The 24,499-nt window shown below is 38.4% G+C and overlaps 1 protein-coding gene across 1 annotated transcript in view; it reads right to left on the reverse strand.

The window, feature by feature from the left end:
• LOC126259958 (voltage-dependent calcium channel subunit alpha-2/delta-3) overlaps window positions 1-24,499 on the reverse strand; it is a 941,077-nt gene that overhangs the window by 245,329 nt on the left and 671,249 nt on the right. Inside the window, exons 11-13 of the mRNA XM_049957069.1 lie at window positions 20,712-20,792; window positions 1,904-1,978; window positions 1,133-1,153 (exon numbers count right to left, since the gene is read on the reverse strand). Of these exons, the coding sequence (XP_049813026.1) occupies window positions 1,133-1,153; window positions 1,904-1,978; window positions 20,712-20,792 (177 nt within the window). The remainder of the gene's footprint in view (window positions 1-1,132; window positions 1,154-1,903; window positions 1,979-20,711; window positions 20,793-24,499) is intronic.

The raw sequence follows: 24,499 nt of genomic DNA on the forward strand, positions 1-24,499 counted from the left end.
ATCTTGTTCCACTACGTAAATATCTATCCAGTGCTTGACCAACTATTTTTCTAAACTTAAGCCACAGTTCATGACTTTGCTCCTTCCCAGAGACAAATGCATTGATTCCTTGTTGAGATATGATTTGTATTTCATTATAATTACCACAAATCAATCCTATAACAACTTACGGACATTGTGTCACATTTATATAGATTTTGTAACAGCAGAAAATATTTACAGATAACAGAACAAGTTGTAATGTTACAAAATTTTGAACGGATGGTAACTTAAAGGCAACAACACAATCATGAAGGTTAGGTGTTTGAGCATCATGAAAAGTGTAGATGTCTTTATTGATACATTACTATTTAGAGCAAAAGAAGAAAGCCTTACTGACAATTTCTTAAAACGGATAGATTAAAACAGAGTCCAAAAAAGCAGAAGAAAACCAAATTCACATCTACTCACAAACAGAGCAAGGGAAAAGGACTGTCTAAAAGCTTCCATAAGAGCACTAATTTCTTACATCTTATCTTCATGGTCCTTATGTGAAATAAACGTTGGCCTCAAAAGCCAGTTCTCCAAATTTGTGAATACTGTCTTGTGGAAAGAGCATCATCATCCCGCCAGGAATTCCCATTTTTCATTTCATGAAGCACTTCCATAATATTTGTGTGCTGATAAAACCTGTCGGTAACAAATCTAACTCCCGCCACTGAATTGCTTCAATTCTTGCCTTAACCTGATGTGGTGGGGCTTCCAAACACTTTAACAGTCTCCTTTATGAATGAGCTACACTTTCCAAAAATTCTCCCAATAAAATGAAGGTGAACATTGGCCTTCTCCACTACCAACCTGACGTGCTCATTCCATTTCATAACACTTTGCAATGTTATGCCTAGCATTAATCGAAGTGACCGTGCCAAGCTGCACCCTGCTCATTCTGTGTTCTTGTTTGATCTAGCAGAAAAATGACTGTATAAAAAAATAAAAGAGTGCAAATGATATAGAGAAACAAAAGGCATTCAGAAGCACAGGGCCTGAAACATCAGGGTAGCAAAATATTGCAACTACCAAATTAAAATATCTAGGGTTTTTTTTTTTTTTTTTTTTTTTTTTTTTTTTTTTTTTTTTTTTTTGCGAAACTTACCTGACCATTTCCATTCTTGATCTACAGTGACAGACATGGAAAAGGACATGGATTTTTAAGTTCCAGCAACTACATTTTCTGTAATATGCTTTGATTGCTAGTCAAATAGTGTACTACAAGCTACATTTTCCACAACTGATTCAATTCTGTTTCTGCAGTGTATTTAAATCAAATACTTCCCATGTAGGAACTTAATTATGCCTGTTCATAAATCATACAATATAGTAATGTGATAAACGTCTTTTTAAATAAAAACTGCTGTTGATCGTATTTCCCTTTCAACGTATTTCACATATTCTTTATGTCAGACAGATGACCAAATGTAGACTAACAATTGTACACAGTCACATTTCTACTCTTGCCTTGCATACTTGTGTGTGTGTGTGTGTGTGTGTGTGTGTGTGTGTGTGTGTGGTTTTACACGTGTATAGGTGTGTGAAGGTTTTGGGTGGTACTGAATTTAAAAGCAGTGCAAAATTTAAAGAATCAACTGCTATGAAAATCTTCATTATTACTAACACTTTTGAATGTTATTATCATCAAGTACCTCATGACCAGCAATCATCATCAGGTGTCTCATGTTTGGTGATAATGGCACAATCGAACCCAATAGTAATAATAAAGATTTCATCACAGCCAGCAGTGCTACAACATGAGTTGTAATAAATATCTACAAGCTGTGGGACTCAATTACAATACTGAAAACTGTTATAATTTGTGATATGAAATGTATGTATGGAGAAACTTTGTTACTAATTAACAATACTTTACCAATGGCCGGAGATCTGGATGGTACAATATATGACCATTGTTGTTAATAATGAAAGAGTAGCCATTGACACCAAGCTGCAAAGAAGAAGAATTTCAGTTATCATTAACTCTTCAGCAAATGTGACTGACAAACAGTGCATTTAAATACTGTTATTGAAGACATAGTTTATAATATTGTGTAATAACATAAAATTAATTATTCAAGAAAAAAAGCACAAAAAATTACATAAGATTAATTCAACATCTCTTTTCTATTTAAAGCAAATAAGGGTAATAAGAATAAAACAATATTGAATCAATAAAGAATTCTAGCAGGGTAATCTGCATTTCCTTTTTATCAATATTAATAATAAAACTGTAAAACCACGATGTCTGTAAGAACACATCACTCTAAAACTACCAGAATTTTGGAAATTTACATCAGTGACAGAATTAGGCACTGCAATCTTATCTTTATGAATACAAACTACCAGGGAATTTACATTGCTAAGATATATGGATTTACTGATTTCACTTTGAGTTAAAAACTTGCTTTGCTTCTTTTGTTAGATTTTATTTATACTCTTTGCTATGAAAAAAGAATTGATTAACTTTGCTTTGTGGTTGGGTGCCTAATCATTACATTTTGATTTCATTTTATTTACTAATAAAAATACCTAGAAAGCAGTCGAGTCCTTCTGAATACACCAGAATGGCTAAGAAACTGATGACTATGCGGTCTCAAGAATCGGTGAGACTCTGTGTGGCTCAAGAACATCTGGCTTTAACTTGCTCTTTGGAAACACCTTCCAAAAGTGAAGCACAACATAACTGTGATCAAGTCTGTCATGCATTATCTCACTCCTAAGAACCCTTCACTCACAGAGGATTGAAGTTACTTCTGTCCAATGTAACATCATAGAAGCTGACATTTTGGTGGTAAGTGATGCTTGTGAGTGAGTTTTATACCCCAAATTTTGCTTATTCCTAACAATTTATTATTCCGCATTAAATATGTACAACTCCTATGAACTTACATTATGTCACGACCATAAACAAAGCACAAGATCAGACACTGTGTTTTGTGAGCATGAAAATTAGTGTCAGCTGATGTTTGCACAGCCTGCTCTACATGGCTCTCTCCCACCTTAGTGAAGCCCAAACAAGCTCTTCATTCATGTCCCCAATCATACGGCTTTAAACATTTTATACAAAAAAGCTTTTTACCCAATCATACTACTTTAAAAGACATACACAAATAAGCTTTTTAAGTCAGAAATAAACTCCATGTGTACGAAGTATCAGGTACAGATAAATACTCAGGCAACAGTGGGTTCCTCAACTAGTTTTGAAGAGTGTGTGTGTGTGTGTGTATGTGTGTCTGTGTGTGTGTGTGTGTGTGTGTGTGTGTGTGTGTGTGTGTGTGTGTTCGTACTCTAGCTCAAGAAACGATTCATCCGAAAGTTCACAATTTCTCTCTTTTGATGAATTAATGCTGTTGATGAATCAATGCTTCTGCTTTTTGTTGAATGGTCTCCCTCACTCCTAACATATTTATGTTCTACCAGAACTGATGTGGCCATTCCTAGGGACTGCTTCACTTAGTGTATGTACAGCTATCAGAACTGATGTGGCCATTCCTGAGGATTGCTTTACTTTGTGTATGTAGAGCTAAAATTAAATCTAATCTAAGCTTATCAATTCATGTGTAAAATATGTATACAATACTTTTTGTTCCTCCCCCCATGAACCATGGACCTTGCCGTTGGTGGGGAGGCTTGCGTGCCTCAGCGATACAGATAGCCGTACTGTTGGTGCAACCACAACGGAGGGATATCTGTTGAGAGGCCAGACAAACGTGTGGTTCCTGAAGAGGGGCAGCAGACTTTTCAGTAGTTGCAAGGGCAACAGTCTGGATGATTGACTGATCTGGCCTTGTAACAATAACCAAAACGGCCTTGCTGTGTTGGTACTGCGAACGGCTGAAAGCAAGGGGAAACTACGGCCGTAATTTTTCCCGAGGGCATGCAGCTTTACTGTATGATTAAATGATGATGACGTCCTCTTGGGTAAAACATTCCGGAGGTAAAATAGTCGCCCATTCGGATCTCCGGGTGGGGACTACTCAAGAGGATGTCGTTATCAGGAGAAAGAAAACTGGCGTTCTACGGATCGGAGCGTGAAAAGTCAGATCACTCAATTGGGCAGGTAGGTTAGAAAATTTAAAAAGGGAAATGAATAGGTTGAAGTTAGATATAGTGGGAATTAGTGAAGTTCGGTGGCAGGAGGAACAAGACTTCTGGTCAGGTGAATACAGGGTTATAAACACAAAATCAAATAGGGGTAATGCGGGAGTAGGTTTAATAATGAATAGGAAAATAGGAATGCGGGTAAGCTACTACAAACAGCATAGTGAACGCATTACTGTGGCCAAGATAGATACGAAGCCCACACCTACTACAGTAGTACAAGTTTCTATGCCAACTAGCTCTGCAGATGACGAAGAAATTGAAGAAATTTATGATGAAATAAAAGAAATTATTCAGATAGTGAAGGATGACAAAAATTTAATAGTCATGGGTGACTGGAATTCGGTAGTAGGAAAAGGGAGAGAAGGAAATGTAGTAGGTGAATATGGATTGGGGCCAAGAAATGAAAGAGGAAGCCACCTGGTAGAATTTTGCACAGAGCACAACTTAATCATAGCTAACACTTGGTTTAAGAATCATGAAAGAAGGTTGTATACATGAAAGAACCCTAGAGATACTAAAAGGTGTCAGATAGATTATATAATGGTAAGACAGAGATTTAGGAACCAGGTTTTAAATTGTAAGACATTTCCAGGGGCAGATGTGGACTCTGACCACAATCTATTGGTTATGAACTTTAAATTAAAACTGAAGAAACTGCAAAAAGGTGGGAATTTAAGAAGATGGGACCTGTATAAAATGAAAGAACCAGAGGTTGTACAGAGTTTCAGGGAGAGCATAAGGGAACAATTGACAGGAATGGGAGAAAGAAATACAGTAGAAGAAGAATGGGTAGCTTTGAGGGATGAAGTAGTGAAGGCAGCAGAGGATCAAGTAGGTAAAAAGACGAGGGCTAGTAGAAATCCTTGGGTAACAGAAGAAATATTGAATGTAATTGATGAAAGGAGAAAATATAAAAATGCAGTAAATGAAGCAGGCAAAGAGGAATACAAACATCTCAAAAATGATATCAACAGGAAGTGCAAAATGGCTAAGCAGGCATGGCTAGAGGACAAATGTAAGGATGTAGAGGCTTATCTCACTAGGGGTAAGATAGATACTGCCTACAGGAAAATTAAAGAGACCTTTGGAGATAAGAGAACCACTTGTATGAACATAAAGAGCTCAGATGGAAACCCAGTTCTAAGCAAAGAAGGGAAAGCAGAAAGGTGGAAGGAGTATATAGAGGGTCTATACAAGGGCGATGTACTTGAGGACAATATTATGGAAATGGAAGAGGATGTAGATGAAGATGAAATGGGAGATACGATACTGCGTGAAGAGTCTGACAGAGCACTGAAAGACCTGAGTCGAAACAAGGCCCCGGGAGTAGACAACATTCCATTGGAACTACTGACAGCCTTGGGAGAGCCAGTCCTGACAAAACTCTACCATCTGGTGAGCAAGATGTATGAAACACGTGAAATACCCTCAGACTTCAAGAAGAATATAATAATTCCAATCCCAAAGAAAGCAGGTGTTGACAGATGTGAAAATTACCGAACAATCAGTTTAATAAGCCACAGTTGCAAAATACTAACACGAATTCTTTACAGACGAATGGAAAAACTAGTAGAAGCCGACCTCGGGGAAGATCAGTTTGGATTCCGTAGAAATACTGGAACACGTGAGGCAATACTGACCTTACGACTTATCTTAGAAGAAAGATTAAGGAAAGGCAAAGCTATGTTTCTAGCATTTGTAGACTTAGAGAAAGCTTTTGACAATGCTGATTGGAATGCTCTCTTCCAAATTCTAAAGGTGGCAGGGGTACAATACAGGGAGCGAAAGGCTATTTACAATTTGTACAGAAACCAGATGGCAGTTATAAGAGTTGAGGGGCATGAAAGGGAAGCAGTGGTTGGGAAGGGAGTGAGACAGGGTTGTAGCCTCTCCCCGATGTTATTCAATCTGTATATTGAGCAAGCAGTAAAGGAAACAAATGAAAAATTCGGAGTGGGTATTAAAATCCATGGAGAAGAAATAAAAACTTTGAGGTTCGCCGATGACATTGTAATTCTGTCAGAGACAGCAAAGGACTTGGAAGAGCAGTTGAATGGAATGGATAGCGTCTTGAAAGGAGGATATAAGATGAACATCAACAAAAGCAAAACGAGGATAATGGAATATAGTCGAATTAAATCGGGTGATGCTGAGGGGATTAGATTAGGAAATGAGACACTTAAAGTAGTAAAGGAGTTTTGCTATTTAGGGAGTAAAATAACTGATGATGGTCGAAGTAGAGAGGATATAAAATGTAGACTGGCAATGGCAAGGAAAGCGTTTCTGAAGAAGAGAAATTTGTTAACATCGAGTATAGATTTAAGTGTCAAGAAGTCATTTCTGAAAGTATTTGTATGGAGTGTAGCCATGTATGGAAGTGAAACATGGACGATAAATAGTTTGGACAAGAAGAGAATAGAAGCTTTCGAAATGTGGTGCTACAGAAGAATGCTGAAGATTAGATGGGTAGATCACATAACTAATGAGGAAGTATTGAATGGGATTAGGGAGAAGAGTAGTTTGTGGCACAACTTGACCAGAAGAAGGGATCGGTTGGTAGGACATGTTCTGAGGCGTCAAGGGATCACCAATTTAGTACTGGAGGGCAGCGTGGAGAGTAAAAATCGTAGAGGGAGACCAAGAGATGAATACACTAAGCAGATTTAGAAGGATGAAGGTTGCAGTAGGTACTGGGAGATGAAGAAGCTTGCACAGGATAGAATAGCATGGAGAGCTGCATCAAACCAGTCTCAGGACTGAAGACCACAACAACAACAACAACTTTTTGTTCCAACATATTACACATCCTTGAAAGTCTCTCTGTTTTGAGACATGAACAAAGTATAAACATTAAAGACATAAACAAAGTATCCAGTCTAATCCAAACTTATCCACTGATAATAAGCTTCACTCATTGAACATTATTTTTTTAAAACACTAGTTTCCCTACCTGAAACACAATATGTCTACAGCCAATATGCTCATACAACTCTCATGGAGTATTTCACAGTAATCATGAAAATATGAGGGCTATTCAGAAAGTAGGGAACATTTTGGCATTAAGAAAAAACTAAGTATAAGAAATACATTTTATTATACACATCTGAAAGAGCAACTGACATACTACTTTTCCACATAGTCACCAAACACATTGAGGCACTTATCATAGTGATGGACAAGCTTCAAAAGACCTTTGTTGTAAAATTCTGCTGCCTGAGACATCAGCCAGTGAGTCACGTCCACCTGGAGTTCCGTGCCGTCATCAAAGCGTTGCGTTACAAGCCAGTTCTTCATCTTGGGAAACAAGTGGAAGTGGTTTGGTGCAAGATTGGCGCTGTATGGTGGATGAGGGAAAATTTCCCATTTGAATGAATTAAAGAGTTCTTTAGTGCAGTTTGCCATGTGAGGTCAGGCATTGTCGTGCAAAAACAAAATTTTGGACGTCAACATTCCTCGGCATTTGTTTTGAACTGCTCTTCTAAGGCTGTGCAAAGTTTGACGGTACCGGGCAGAATTTATGGTTGCTCCACATTCGAGGAAATCAATACGAGCACATCTTGCCTATCCCAAAACACTGTCGACATCAACTTCCTTACTGACAAGGTTTGTAAACATTTTCTTCATTTTTGGGGGGACCTTGTGTGCCCCCACTCCATGGACTGTAACTTTGTCTCGCAACTGACATGTTTCACCCAAGTCTCATCACCAGTTATGATTCAATCCAGCAATGAATCACCATGTTTGTGGTAGGTCTCCAGAAATGTCAACGTTGCCCCCATTCACTGTTCTTTATGGTAGTCTGTAAGCATTTTAGGCATCCATCGTGCACAAAATTTGTGGTAGCCTAGCTTTTGAGTGACAATTTCAAAGAACAACATCCATGAAACTTGTGAAAAAGAAAGCAAAAGCTCTGTTATTGTGAAGTGGCGGTTTATTTCACGAATCATTTCATCAACTTTAGCAACAAGTTCGTTAGTCACAATACTCAGGTGTCCACTCTTCTCTTCATCTTGAACGTTGGTTTGGCCATTTTTAAACTGAATGCACCATTACCGGATGGAACATTCACTCATTACATTGTTTCCATACACTCTGCACAGTTCACGATAAATTTCTATAGGTTTTAGGTTTTTTGCCAACAAAAACCCTATCACAGACTGCACCTAACAACTGGTGGGATTTTTGATAACAGTGCACATTTCAAATTCGAATATCGAAAAAACCAGACGTGCAGAGATGCTTCCGCTGTCACAGATGGATGCCGACTGAGCTGCCGAGAACACACATACCTAAATATATGCGATCGGCATGCGCCTAGCAGCGTCAGACGCAAAAAGTTCCCTGCTTTCTGAATAGTCCTTGTAAAAGTTTTTGAATGTCAGCTGTTCAAAGACTGATAGGGGTCAGGCAAGGAAATTGACTGTCACAAATTCTCTTCAGTAATGCCTAGAAGCTGTCAGAGCACTTGCACTCAATGGCCTAGAACACACTAGCTGGTGATCCTTAAATACTAGCATTTTTGGTTGTTACATGTCTTTTCTGGCAGCTGGGGCAATGCTGTGTTATGCTGACAATACCTACAGCAGCAAGCCATCGGAGACAGATTATGAGACTTGGAAGTTGAGATAGGGTGAATAACATCTGAGGACAGAGTCATGGGAAATGGACATGTGAAAGATGAGGTGGCAAATATTACAGCAGGTATACCAAGGCATATATTATTTGATACACAAAGGTTAACCAAAGTATGTGACTGTAGAATGTTTTGCATTAATAAGAAATAAATTTACTGGTCCAGATGTCAACTTATGCAATTTGTGTGGATACCTATTGTTAGTGTGGATACCAGCACATAGAGTAACTTGTAGTTGACCTTTACTATACTTACAAACAGACTGGTACTGAACCGACATGGATAAAAATGAACTTTGATTAGTGAATTACATCAGTGTCAATGAGAAGAACTTAGGTAGGCATGTTCTGTTGTATGATGATTAATAAGTTAAGTCAATGTGTCTTTTATTGCAGAGGATGCTTGACATCACTAGCTACTAATTTTGTGTTGTAACAATATTATGAAAAGGATATGTGCTACTCATCATAGAATGGAGATGCTGAGTTGCAGATAGGCACAACAAAAAGACTGTCAGAAAATGAGCTCTTGACCAACAAGGCCTCTGTATGAAACTGAGAACACACAAACACACACACACACACATGCAATTCACACACAAATGACCACAGAGCACTCCCAAAAGCAGCACTCAGCATCACCCATCCCTACCCTGCTATCCCTCCCAGCCTGCTCTTTACCTCCACCACCTGGTTGCCTCTCCCATCACGCACTACTGCTCACACTCTGGCCTCAGCCAGAGCTGTCATGTGTGTGTGAGCTGCGTTTGGGTGAATAAATGTGTGTGTGTGTGTGTGTGTGTGTGTGTGTGTGTGTGTGTGTGTGCACTCTATTTCTGATGAAGACCTTGTTGACTGAAAGCTAACTTTCTGACAGTCCTTTTGTTGTGCCTATCTACAAATCTGCATCTCATCTCAACTGTATGCTGATTATCAACTATCCTTTTCATAGTATTTTTACATTACATCCCAGATTTTTCATTATTTAATTTTGTGTTGTATTTAATTACAGTTACGGCAAGTGGCTGGCATGCACTTCCATCCTTAGCCAGGAGTGATGTATTTGTAAGTTGTCTACCTCCAAAAAACCCGGTTGCCTACAAATTAAATGAATTGTAGTATTTTCTGAAAAGTATGAGGAACTTAAAACTTTTAGCTTGAGAACATAGCTCGTTGCACTGATATCGTTGATATGCCATGATAATGACGACTCGTACCAGTGCAGTTCATCTTCTTTCTGAAGTAATGATGGTGTTCCCTGGTTCACTTGTAGGTTATTTCTTTCCACATGTGTCAGTAACTATTGTAGTTCACATATATGCTACCCTCCCTGTTGCTGTCTTTCATAGTTCCAAATTATTCAGTTCCTTTCTGGGATTTTTGAATCTGAAGATTGCATCCTGTCAGCCACATTGGGTGCCATTTGTAAGCTCCCTTTCCTTTTCTTGAAATACAACATTAATTTAATTCTGAAAACAATCAGATCTTTCAAAAGGAGACAACTTACAAAAGGTTCATGCCTGGCTAAGGAAGAAAGCCAAGTGCACAGTGCCCGCAAGTGCCTGTAATTAACTACAACACAAAATTAATAACTAGAGCTGGGAAGTTCTCTTGACAGTAAAAGATTGTGTCCACCAACTTTGTTTATTAATGTTCTAACAATAGGACACATAGGACACATCTAACTATGTCCTTTTCATTGGCAGTGATTTAGTTTGCAAATCATAGTCCATTTATTCCAGAGAAGCAATAGTTCATTCACTTTGGTTCAGTACCAGCCTGATTATAAGTATACTAAAGATCAGCTATAAATTATTCTATATGCCGTTATCAACACTAATAATGGACGTCCACACAAACTGCATAAGTTGGCACCTGGCCCCATGATTTATTTCTGCTCAATTCCAAAGATTCTCTAATCCATTTGAAACTAACCTTTGTGTATATAATAATATACCCCTCAATATAACGGCTTTAATACTTTCCACCATCAATTTCACATACTAATTTCCAGTAACTCTGTGCCCAAATGTTAACTCAGCCAATCTCAACTTCTGACTCACACAACCACAGATTGTCTCTCAGGGTTTGCTGCTTCAAGTGTTGTCGGCATGACATGACAGTGTCACCTGCCAGAAAAGACCTGTAACAACCAAAAATACTAGAATTTAAGGCTCACCAGCTAGCCAAGAGTACAAGTGTCATAGACACTGCACTCTTACAAAGTAAGTCATGAGACCATGAAACGAGGTCATTTTTACTTCCTGATGAGACTAGTGATGTCTGTACTGTGCTATATTACAAAAATTAGTGTCTTGGGCAAATTACATTGTATTAAAATTGATTACCAGATTTGGCTTTTCAGTCATCATCAGATCTACAAATTTAACAGCAACATGTACGTGTGTAGTCAATTCTGACTACACATGTCTGTGCTAAAATTTTTAGATCTGATGATTGTTGAAAAGCCAAAACTGGTAATTGGTTTTAATGAAATATTGTCACGAGGAAATCACAATCAAGTTTGAAACCATAAGGCAGGATCATCAATGAAGTACAACACTTAGAACTGAAAGCACATTTATTACTGACACCAAGATACAGCCTGAACAGAACTGAACTCCTTGGCAGAGAGAGGAGTTACTTATACACAGACTGAATATTCCAGAATGCTGGTATTTACATAGACATCAAATATTCCAGAACATATAAACATTTCAAATATAAGATAGTTCAAGAAAATTTCAGGAATGATAAATACTAAATAACAAATAATTGTTGGTGATCAAGTTTGGACTGGTCAGCCCCCGTGCGCCAACCAGTGAGTGCCAAATGCATGTGTCGTACATTGTGGCATTGCTCCTCCTCCTGGAAGAACAGTGACCTCACATCTTAATGAAGTTGTTAGTTCTTCTTTACTATTATGAGTACTGAAGGTAGCACCTCCCATTGAAGCTTCATAATCATTGAGTGGGTCTTCAGTTTCTTTGAACCTCCCATCATCTATCTGCACCTCTGCACTGTAGCAGAACTTCACATGGTGGACATGGATGATGTCTCCACACTTTTGTTTTCTGGATGAAAAGTCATAATCCTTGACTTCATCTGTGACATTCAACAGGTGAGGGAGGATATGATATGGCCCAAAGTCGAACTTTAGTAACTTTTCTGATGGTCCTATTTTCTGGACAGGTGTGAAACTTCAAACCAAATCTCAAGCATTGCACCTCACGGGTCAATGCTTGGCACTGAAGTGCTCTCAGCCCTTCTCGTAGATGACCACAGCCTGTATGCCAGCCAGCTGTCTTGCTTCTTTGGCCGTGGTGATGGGGTGTTTCACATATTCATCCTGAGTATCACTCAGTTGAAACAGGAACAGTATATCCATTCTTGTATCAGCCTCTCAAAACTGGAGCAGAAAGAATGGTGTGGAGCCTGTAGTGTCTTGCTTCGCTGTGTTGTATGCAAATGTCACAATGGGCAGTGCTGTACCCTAATCCCTGTGTTCAACGTTAATTACATTGGAACCAAATCTGCCAGCATCTTATTAATGCATTCTGTGAAGCTATTTATCTGTGGACGGTAGGCAGTTGTCATTTTGTAGTTCATCTCCCAATGTGTAATTACCTCTTATACTAGTCTCAACTGGAAAACATTCCCGCAATCAAAGATCATCACACTGAGTGCTCTGTGCTTCAAAATTATGTCTTTTATAAGGAACTTTGCAATTTCTAGACTTTCAGCAGTTGGCACATCTTTAGAGAGAGCATATCAGGTGAGGTAATCAGTGCCAACTATTATCCATTGATTCCTGCTTGTTGACTTTGGGAACCTCCCCACCAAGAGGTTGATTCCAATTTTTGGAATGGCACTGCTGCAGATGGGATGCGTGCCAAATGCCTTGGAGGTAACTGGGGCACATGCTTCCATCATTGCCACTGGCAGTGGCTGTCCAGTGGATTGGTAGAGACACGGCCTGTGACACCTACAGTTGATTCAGTCTAGTCTTTATGAATCCCATGTGATCAGATGTTGGAGCATCATAGAAAAACTTCAGGATAGCTGGCTATAGATGAGCTGGGATGAGAAGTGTCAATTTTTCTCCAATGGACTACAGTTTCTCCCATATAACACTCTGTTAATTAATTAGAATTCTCCCTTGATCAGTTCCTCCTCCTTCAAGGCTTCTAAGGTTTTCAGCAGTGCTGGATCTTCCCTTTGTTCAGCAGCAGTGTCATTTAATGCAGCAATGACTGTGGTTTCATCCACACTACCGTTGATCTACCAAAGGATTCCTTGAAAGACACCCAGAGTCCTTGGGTTTGTGTTCACTTTTGTAGAGTATTGTGACGTACTCCTGAAGCCTCAGTGCCCACATTACCATTAAATCTGACAAATCCTTCAGGCTTGTCAGCCAGCAGAAAGAATGGTAGTCCATCATAACAGTGAATGGGTTGCCAAATAAATACAAACAGATCTCATTTATGGCCAAAACAACTGCAAGGCATTCTTTCTCAGTTGTAGAGTAGTTCATCTTGGAGAGTACTCTGGAAGAATAAGCTACCACCTTTTCAGCAGCTTCCTGATTCTGAATTAGACCTGCTCCTATTTCAAAACTGATAGCATCGGTGCGAAGTTATGTATCAGAATTCTCATCGAGCAATACTAGAATTGGAAAAGATGTCGGCACTTACTTAAGAACAAGGACAGCTCTTTCTTGCAACTAATTCCAGGAAAACCTAGCATCTCCCTGCAGTAGCTTTTGCAAGGGACATGCCTTGGTACAGAGGCCCTTTATGAATCATAGCAGTACAAGCACATTCCAAAAAAGCTTCTCACATCATGATTGTGCCGAGGAGTTGGAAACTCTGTGGCTGCTAACATTTGCTCTGGATCGGGATGGACCCTCTCACCATTCACAAGGTGCTCCAAGATTTTTATTTCTTGTGTGGTGAGGAAGAACTTTAGCAGACTGAGGCAGAGACCTGCAATGTGAACATACTTCACCATGGTTGTTTGAGAGCTTAGATATTCTTCAAATGTCTTAAAAAAATGACAGTATCTCCAGATACCACATAAGCATTGTCCATTTAAGGTAGCAAAGCAGGTTGTCCATGATATGTTTGAAGGTGATTGGGGCATTACACAATCCAAATAGCAACCTTCAAACTCACAGAGTCCATTACGAGTTATAAGGACTGTCTTTTCCCAAGCAGATCTGCCAACCTCAATTTTCCAAAAGCTTGCCTGCATGTCCATAGATGAGAAATTCTTTGCTCCTTTCAAGCAATCTAGCATCTCATCAATGCATAGCAATATATAGAAATCTTTTTCTGAGATTCTGTTCAGCCATCAGTAACAAACACAGAAACGCCATGTGTCATCCATGTTCTTCTTAAGAAGCACAGGAAAGAACCAATGACCCTCTGAAGGGTCAGTCATGCTATGTTGCAGCATATTCTTCACTTCCTCCCAGATTATCTGTTGTTAAGGTGATGACAGTGTATATGAGCAATGGCTAATTGGTGTATGATCCCCAGGGTTGACATGGTGTTTTACCATGGGCTCCTTGGTCTGTCTTTCCTTCATTCCAGATTTGAAAGCATCCAAAAATTGACAAGGAATGGCTATCACTCAATGATGTTGTTCCTTGGTCAGACCATACCCTACTGGCAGTTCGATAGTGGCTCACTCATTTGCACTGTCAATTGTTGTGTGTGTGTGTGTGTGTGTGTGTGTGTGGGTGGGTGGGGGGGGGGGGGGGGAGTATTACCCTCTGTCGATGGCACTAAGCTGCCCTTCCTGGACTGGTACAATTGTCCCTGGGCATATACCTGTTGGGATAAGCTGTGGCTGGTTGTGGCAGTTAGTGATCCAAAGTTATCCTTGACTTTCTACAATGCTTATGATCATTGCTGGCATTCAGATTTCTTTGTGAGCCTATATAGCTTTTTACAATCAAGAAATGCTTCGCAGTTCAACTGAGCATTTCGACCGATGACTGGAACTCATTTCTTTGATGATGGTAGGATAAAGTCTTCACTGGCAAACAACTGTGCAGACCAGCATTTGTTATGTGTGTTCAGTGGAATAGCTTTGTCAATCTGGAGCTCTGACCTTCCATAGTGTATGACTGCTTGTAATGCCTGTAAGAATTCCCAACTGAGAATAACAATATGGCTACATTCTGCTAAAATGACAGACTCATCAGGCTGCTCACTGACAGTTGTTCTTGTAATAATACATGTCACTGTTGCTTGAAGGTATTTCCCATTTGTGATCTTCAGCTCAATCTCTTTTGCATCACAAAACCAGGGCTTTGTCCAAAAAGTTGGCTATTATCATCTGCAGTTGCTTGGCATGATAGGACTGTAGTGATGGTTGACATGTTACAGTGTAATAATCATCAAACATTTATTTCCTCTCTCTACAGTATCCCAACATACCACTGGTATGAAAACTTAAAGTTGAGTTGTTATTTGTCTTCAAATGTCTGTTTTCTGTGAGATTTTGTACCTGGATGTCCCTGCATTGATCAGATGCTGAGTTGTTTGATGGTTGCGCCATAAGATAAAGTTGGCAGAGTCCTTTCTTCAAGGCATGTTTGACTGGTGACAGAGATTGGTGGCATAGATCAATACATCTCTTCTTTACAGTCTGAATTATCTCCTGACTTATTGATTGAACATTGATGGCTGCTATTTCTTGTGTATTCAGTCTGGCGTTTCTGACTGTCATACATGGCTGTATCTCTTCCCTTACTATCTGACGTATGAGGGAGACAAGCTCATGGTGACCTTCCACAACTGCCTCAGGGACCATATTTGGCAGCTGGTCATCATCCATCTCTTTCTGTTGCATTTCCTCTACTCAATGGCATCAATGATGAATTACTCTGTTGTTGTGACATTCTTTGCCAGAAGAGCCAGATACATGTCTTCTATGATGCCCTTCGTTATGTGTGAGATTTTATTGATGTCTGTCACATTCAGATTTATAATGCAGCACCAGGCCATGTACGAGGGTTGGAACTTTTAATAGTGACAACTATTTATTTACAGCTCATACAAAATATGTATGTGTTCTAAAAATGAACAGCACAGAGACAGAAATGATGACACTTTCTGCAGGACTTGACCATCATTTTGAAGGACAATGCTCAAGCACGTACAGTGCAAGCTGTTACTGATTTGTTTGACTGATGGGGCTGCTAAGTGCTGTAGCACCGACTGCACTCCCCTGACTTAAGCCCTCGTGAGTTCAACTTGATTTCTAAACTGAAGGAAACACTTCACGGCATTCGCTTCAGAACTGCTACATATTTGTCGGGCAATAGACCACGCCGCTCGAACTGTCAACACAACTGGCACTGCTAAGAGTATCGTACGACTTCCACATCGCTGGCAGCGGGTTATACTCAATGATGGTGACTACTTTGAAGGTCAATAAAACTTTGAAACATGTATCTATTTTGTACGAGCTGTGGGTAAATAGTTGCCACTGTGAAAGTTCCAACTCTCATATTCTCTATGTAAATCACACTTCTGCTAAGCAGACTTGCTACTGTCACCTAACGTTTTCTTCAGTTCAACCTGTAATTTTCCCCAGCTATTGAGTTTCTCTTTATTTATATCAAATCACTGCTGAGCTATGGCATCCAATGAAAGTACACATTTGCCAAAAACATGATGTCACACACTTGTTGTATTTGGTGAGTCGGTAAAATCTTCTCAGCCATTTTGCCAGGTCCTGACTAGTGTCTCTGGAAAACACTGATGGATGTCTTGGAATCCATCTGTACCCTGAATATATGGAGCTTACAACAATGTACTGCTTGTATTCCGCTTCCTCCCCATGCGTAGGTGGCAGTTTTTATGTTGTCTAGTTGGAGCCATGGTGGTGTAGATGTTTTGAAGCACATGGCATCTCCACCAAACAATTTCATGTCAAAAAGACAAAGAAGTCTAAATCCAAAGGCAGGGCCATTAATGCAGTACAACACTTAAAACTGGAACCATGTATATCACTGACACCAGTGCACAGTCACAACAGAATTGAACTCCTGGGCAGTGATTGCAGTCATTTACACAAACACAGAATATTCCATATTGCTGTTATTTATGCACACATTAAATACTCCAGAATATATGAAAAAATTTAAAAATCAGGTATTTCAAGAACATTGCAGAAAAGGTAAACACTAGTTAACAAATAAATGTTGGTGGTTAGGTTTGAATTGGTGACCCATAGCAAGCCAACCATTGATGGTAACCACTGTGACACACTGTGAGCACCCTTGCTTGTGACAGAGTTCAGTGACGACGACCTTGCATGTTAGTATTTAAATCTTGCGAACTTGGGAAGCAGCTCTGAGAACTGAAGCAATAAAAGGAATACACTTTGGGAGAATAGGAATAAATCTATCATTTAATTTTTAGCCTTTACTGATAAATTTACTCATTAGCTCATAACTAAGATAATATGCAAAAGATTGTGGATAATCACTGTTGTTAAAACTGTAAAAAGACAAGGAACATAGAATATAAACATCAGAGAGAAAGATAAAACATAACTGAAGACTTACGTCTTGGTAAAAATACGATCACTGCCGATATAATGAAAGAAAACAGTCACTTAGTAAAATTCCTTTTGCAGTACTGCACCTGAATATGATCTGCTCATCAAATGAAAACTAGTAATAAAAAAATAAATACAGATATCTATATCATATTTCCTGTCAGAAAGAGGCATAAAAACACAACATGGAGCAGTGGAAAAGTTCAAGTAACTGGGGGAACTGTTCTGCTCCAATGGGATATATACAGAGAGGAATAAAGACAGATCCAGAAAATTATAATTAGCATACCATGTAATCTATACAAGCTAATCAAATATATGCATGATAAAGGGGTGACCATCATGTTCAAAATTAGACATTATAGTACAGTAAACCCATAGACCACTCATGGTCTTTGATTAGTGATCAGAACGTCTTCATTCAGTCCCAGGTTCGAGCCTCACCACCACTTAAATTTTGAATAAAAATCATTGGCAATGGCAGCTGAAGACTTCCAGCAACAGAAGTTACCCTCATTCTGCCAAAGGCCTTTTCCATCCCCTTATGGAGGGAAACTGCCCCTAAAGGTGGAAGAATCGGCAATCATAAATGGTATAAGAATGCAGAAGGCACGGGAAGCCACTGCATTAAAGACACATAATGTTTATCCACAGGACATGTGGCCTGTAATTGAAAAAGTGTCACAATGATCTCTCCATTGGCAAAAGATTCCAGTCTTGCCCCCACTTGGATATTCAGGAGGGGACCGCCAAGGGGGAGGTGACCACGAGAAAAAGATTGAATAACCAATGAAAGGGTAATGTTCTACAGGTCAGGGCATGGACTATTAGAAGTTTGAATGTTGTAGGGGACTAGAAAATCTGAAAAGGGAAATGCTAAGGCTCAAGCTAGGTGTAGTGGGAGTCAGTGAACTGAAATGGAAGGAAGACAAGGATTTCTGGTCAGATGAGTATAAGGTAATATCAACAGAAGCAGAAAATGGTATAACAGTAGTAGAATTCGTTATGAGTAAGAAAGTAGGGCAGAGTCAAACAATGCAAAATCCAGGATGGAACAATGACAAGATTTTGGCAAGGACAGATTGCTACTCACCTTGTAGTCTCTTTGTTGTGCCTGTCTGTGACTCAACATCTCCGCTATATGATAAATAGCAATCTGTTCTCTTAATAATATAGTCAAGGAAGGGTAGAGAGTGATTTACTGTAAACAGTTCAGTGATAGGGTTATTCTCATCAGAATCAACAGCAAACCAACACAACATCACAAGCTGAAGATGAAGAATTTGAGAAAGAATATGAGGATACTGAAAGGGTAATTCAGTGCATGAAGGGAGATGAAAATCTAATAGTTATGGGGGACTGAATGTAGTTGTAGGCAAAAGAGTAGAAGAAAGGGTTACCAGAGAATAAGGGCTTGGTACTATAATGGAGAGAGGAGAAAGACTAATGGAGTTATGAAATAAATTTCAGCTAGTAATAGGGAATACTCTGTTCAAGAATCACAACAGGGGGAGGTACACTTGGAAATGGCTAGGAGAAACAGGAAGATTTCAGTTAGATTACATCATGGCCAGGCAGAGATTCTGAAATCAGATACCAGATAGTAAGGCTTACCCTGGAGCAGATACAGACTCAGCTCACAATCTGGTAGTGATGAAGAGAGGCCAAGAGAAGTCTACTAATATCAAACATAGGTCTTCATTTGAGGAAGAAATTTTTATGACTCTATGTTTGGAGTACAGCATTGTGTGGGAGTCAAACATGGACTATGGAAAAACCAGAACATAAGAGAATCAAAGCATTTGAGATGTGATGCTACAGAAAAATGTTGAAAAACTTAGGTGGACTGATAAGGTATGCAATGAGAAGGTTCTCCACAGAATCGGTGATGAAAGGAACACACGGAAAGCACTGACAAGAAGAACGGACAGGATGGTAGGACCTCTGGTAAAGCTCAAGGAATGACTTTCATGGTACTAGAGGGAGCTATAGTGGGTAAAAACTGTAGAAGAAGACAGTTGCATGTGCCAATCTGAGGTGAAAAGATTGGCACAGGAGAGGAATTTGTGGCAAGCCACGTCAAACCATTCAGAAGACTGATGACTAAAGAAAGTCGAACCAACTTGATTAAATGGTTCCAAGTCTTTTATGCTGCAAAGAAGAAAACAGAATAACAAGTACTTGTGAAAAAACAATGAAGGATATTGAGAAAAATGTTGGTATTACAGTAAACTGCAAATGAAACATGGAACAAATTAAGATTTACAAAAATGTATCAAAAAGATTACACATACAATATGAAAATGTATGTTGAAAATATCTGGGTATACTCTGAGAATAGACAAATATAGATTTACCAAAAAGATTTTTCATTTCATTTTCAGATTGAGAATGACCACCAAATTAGAGGGGAGGACAAGAAGGACACAGAAGAGATTGGTATACACCACAGGAAATATATAATAGTGATGAGCAAAGGATCTGCATGAAGATTTCAATATCAAAACACAAACCACCTATAATTAGAACCAGAGTTTTATTAACTGAACAGCAGAAGATAAGAAGTGAAAGACTACAGAATTCTGGAAAGAGGAAAAGAGACAAGCAAAAGTAATGAATTATCTGTGATTCACAAACGGACAAATTCAATGACGAAGTAAAAAACGTAAGCACTCTGCAAAAAACAGTAAACATTTCAAGTATAAATGTAATTAATTCATGTCCATTATATACGACTTGACTAAATGTAGTACTTTGTAAATTTACATGATCAACACAATGGAACAAACTTTTAAGTGTTACCACACAAATGTACCATCTAATCACCTGAATCTAACAGTGCTTGTAACTATTGTAAGAATTAGTCTACATGTCTTATAAACAATTATGAATGATTCTTATTGCAAACACCTTACTCATTCTACATCCTACTGATATATTTGCAGTATGGTTCCAAGAATCTTAAAATAAACATTTCCTGAATTTCAAATTTTCTAGTTTTCCTGCTTATGTGATTATTATGTAGTACAAAAACATTAACTTAAATTTCAAACAATGGAAAAATCCAGGATGGAATAATGACAGTATTATGGAAAGGATAGATTGCTCTTCATTATTTAGTGAAGATGTTGAGTCACAGACAGGCACAACAAAAAGATTGCTGAACAAGTAAGCTTTCGGCCACAAGACCTTCACCTGAATTAGACAACACACACAAACAAACACACACAAGTGCACATGCTTGCATACTCATACAGACACAACTCACACACACATGATCATTGTCTCTGGCTGCTGAGAACAGACTCACTTAACTTAACTTTCACTACACAGTACTTTTGAAAAACAGTTTGCAAATGATCACTAACCTTATATGGCTGCACCAGTTTCTTAATTTGTTCTACAGGAACATCAGTGCCTACCACACCTAGTAAATTGGCCACTCTTTCCTGAAAATGCAAAGTATTCTTCTCTTACTTTCATTTCATAGAGGAGAATTAACAAACTTAAAACAATAAATGTGATATTCTAAATCATCTGCAAAGTTTGGGAAACTCTTCTCCTAGCATCTGCCTGTACATGAATGTCTGAAATACAGAGTGATTTACAATTCATATTACAGTCTTCTGAAAAGGAACACATGACTCGAAATGTACTGTTTGGATATAAAATAAGTTTCAAGATCAGATCACTTTCAAATCTCCCATTTCATGGTGCACCCCAAAACTGAGAAGAGAGTGCCATCATTAGTTCTTTTGGTAATTATGACATCACATACCAGTTTCATCTGACTACAAAACAGCTGCAAGAAATGAGTACATTTGCAAATAGGTGGGTCAACTGTGGTGTTCCATGGATGTACTGCACTCTCAAGTTTGAAGAGGATGTCATTTGGCACATAGAACAGGACCTGATGAAGAGAACTCAAAATGTTACCCACATGATGGGATCCTGTACAGCACACAGAGAGCACTGTTACTGCTGTGTGCATACCATGAAGCAGGAGTTCTGAAAGTGATCCGATCTTACATACAAATGTACATTTCTGGGACTTTTCCTTTCTGTTAAGTCATTTACAACTCCTAGAAGCCTGTAGTATTAATTGCTAAACACTCTGTGTAACTTCTCAAACAATGTAGACAGCTATATCTACAATTTTTAAGAAAACGGTTCAGTAAACAAATTTACTAAAAAACCACAGGTATCTTCAATTCTCATACATGGAAACTTGCAGCAATTCTGAAAATATTAATGAAAACATAGCTTTGATGAATTGTTTAATAGGCAAAAGCTTTCATGTGTTCTTCCTTGCCACTATCAAATTGCTGACTGCTGTATAGAGGCATTATTTTGATGTGGTAACAGGTGTTGGTCATAACAATATCATTAATATTTCTGATCCTTTTCCATACAAGGCCACATTTTCTTCCCTTGTTGGCAGCATGTATTCCATTATGTGGTTTGGGCACAAAATAAACAAGTCAGTTTCTGAAAAGGTGAAACTTCAAGTCCATCTGCCCCTCCTCCAAAGATAACTTATCAGCATTTGCAACTAGTTTAGATGCAATGAGCTTGATGTTGAGAGCATGTGTTGTGTTTTCACCTTCATCGTAACAGAACATCAGCAGTGACTGAACTATGACCATGTTAAAACAGGCATGACAGACAACTGATCAAAACATGAGCACATATGGTAATGGCTTGGGAAAAACAATAGGAAGGTCATGTTTAATGTTATGTCTATGATAATAGCACTAGAGATGAAGCTGAGGAAGGATCAGGAAGGAAATCAAATCGTCCTGGTATTTCATAAAATTTCTTCCACCTCAGTGTGAAGTGTAATCCTACCATCGCATCATTCTGGACTGCTGGTACAAATTTATTAAAGGGTCTGCAAGCTCATCCAATTCAGTGCATGAGTCAGTGTAACACAGAGACACTTTATGTTTTTTAATATGTTGGAAAAGGAAAAGGTCTCTGTGGGTTCATCCAATACAATATGTGCTTGAGTCTATCACAGAACCATTTCATGGTTTTTTGTTTGTTGTAAGAGGAAAATTTTAATATAATCTGAAGCTGCCCTACAAAGGCAAAATGCACTGTTCATAAAAGAATAAGTTGCAACCAAGACAGTTTTAAAATCAAATATTTTACATATGGTTGCTGCACCAGACAGCGTAATGGAGCGCAAGATATTTTATGAGAAACAGTCATGTCAGGCAAACGAATTTATGGCCAGATCCTAAAAAACAAAATTTAAAACTATGCAGGCATTGATGAACATCAAATTCAACAAGCAATGTTTGTTTGATAAATCAAATATCAAACATTCTGCTATTTGCCTTAAGCAATTTAGGAAACCATGGAAAACCTGTACATGGATGGATGGATGGGTGAGTATTTGAACTGTCATCCTACCACATTTGAGTCTAACCACTCCTCAGGGATTGCATTGTGACATCTTAAACATCCTCTTGACTATTAGCTGGGATTTTCATAAGTTTGGTAGCTATAAACAAACAGAAAATAGCAAGGAAATACTATGTAGAAAGCTTACGCATTATAAATAACTTGCACTGTCTTGAAACCCACAAATAATTTTAAGAGATAGTTCAGTTTGCTTTATGAGTAATGTAGGTAATTTATCCTGCCCAGAAACACTGTCACAAGTAAGAAGCACCAATGCTTGGAATGTGTTATCCTCAGCCTTTATCTTAAACTATGAAAAGTGGTTCCTAAAGAAGTTTGTTACAATCCAACCTCATGGAACAACAAACTCAAGCCCCTAAATCTCGAAGTACTTAACACCATAAAAATCATTCAAAATTGAAAATCTTAAAAGATCATTAAAACTTTAAGTGTAACAAGACATAGTTAACAGTGTGCCTTTCAAGAGTTTGTAAAAAATAAAAACAGAACAGTAATGAGAAGAAAATTGTATTTGACAGTTGCAGAGTATTAATATGGTAACTGAATCAGTAAAAAGTTATACAAGTAAATATTTTTGGACATATAACATTACTGAACTTTACAAGTAGCAAACCACTCAAGTGACTGTTGCACAGGGATAGTTTAACAAAGAATGCTACATGTTAAAGTTAACTGACAGAAGAGTGTAAATGAAACATCCACATCCAACAGTTCTACAAAGAAAGGCAACAAAATAAATACTCTGGATACACAAGATCTGCAGTACTCTGTTTTTCTACTAAGTTAAGGGGTGTTGCCCTAGAACCTGAAAATTTCTGGAAGTTATACTAAAGCCTTCTTAAAAGGAAGTTGAATTATGTAATAGAGTTCTGCCTGCTCCGATCTCCTGGTCAAAACCACACTTTTTGGAGGTGATAGAATCAGAGTAGACACCTTTGTTTACTGTCACTGAATGTACCTCAAGTATGTATTATCCTAGTGTAATGAAAACAGGCTAAAAATTAATGAAACCTAAATTAATATGCTAGAAATATAACAAAACACTCACACTGAGTAAAGTTTTCAAAATTTAAGTGAGTATGTTGACTTATTTTGATAACAACTCCTTCACTTTTTACTGAGTTTGACAACACATGAATTTTGAAATCTTGTCGATGAGGTGACTGATTTGTAGCAGAATTAAGAGAAAGTTTAACAGACTGAAGTTTTTCTATACCAAACCTGCTAGATGTGCAAATGAAGGATATCCACATACTGATATGGGTAACACTGCACATGTCCAGCAAGTACATCTGCAGTGGAAACATGGCCGATATCACAGTCCAGTCACATGAGCTCCCATAGCGGGCAAATATAAGGCTGCCTTATGGTGGTCTCTTCTTCAATCTGCTGTTCTCCAACTCATCTATACCTGTGGACTCTGATCTGCACGGAACTTTTATTTTGAAACGCAAGTTTATCAGCTAGGTAGTGCAATTACTGTTTTATGACACAGAAGAGTTACAGACATTGGCTGCAAGTGGGAAAGTTAAAAATTTGTGCCGGACCAGTAGGCATGCTAGAGTAGTCTGTGTAGTTGCAATGACCACTGTGTCAGATGGTTTAGTGGTTAGAGTATCTGCCTAGTAAACATGTGAATTATATCACTAAGTAATAATGAACTTGAAGTTTTCAATTAAATTAAAAGCTTGAGCATTTCCTTCACTGATTTACATATCCAAAAAAG

The sequence above is a fragment of the Schistocerca nitens genome, chromosome 5 (genome assembly GCF_023898315.1).
Source record: "Schistocerca nitens isolate TAMUIC-IGC-003100 chromosome 5, iqSchNite1.1, whole genome shotgun sequence".
In the NCBI taxonomy this organism is placed as follows: domain Eukaryota; kingdom Metazoa; phylum Arthropoda; class Insecta; order Orthoptera; family Acrididae; genus Schistocerca; species Schistocerca nitens.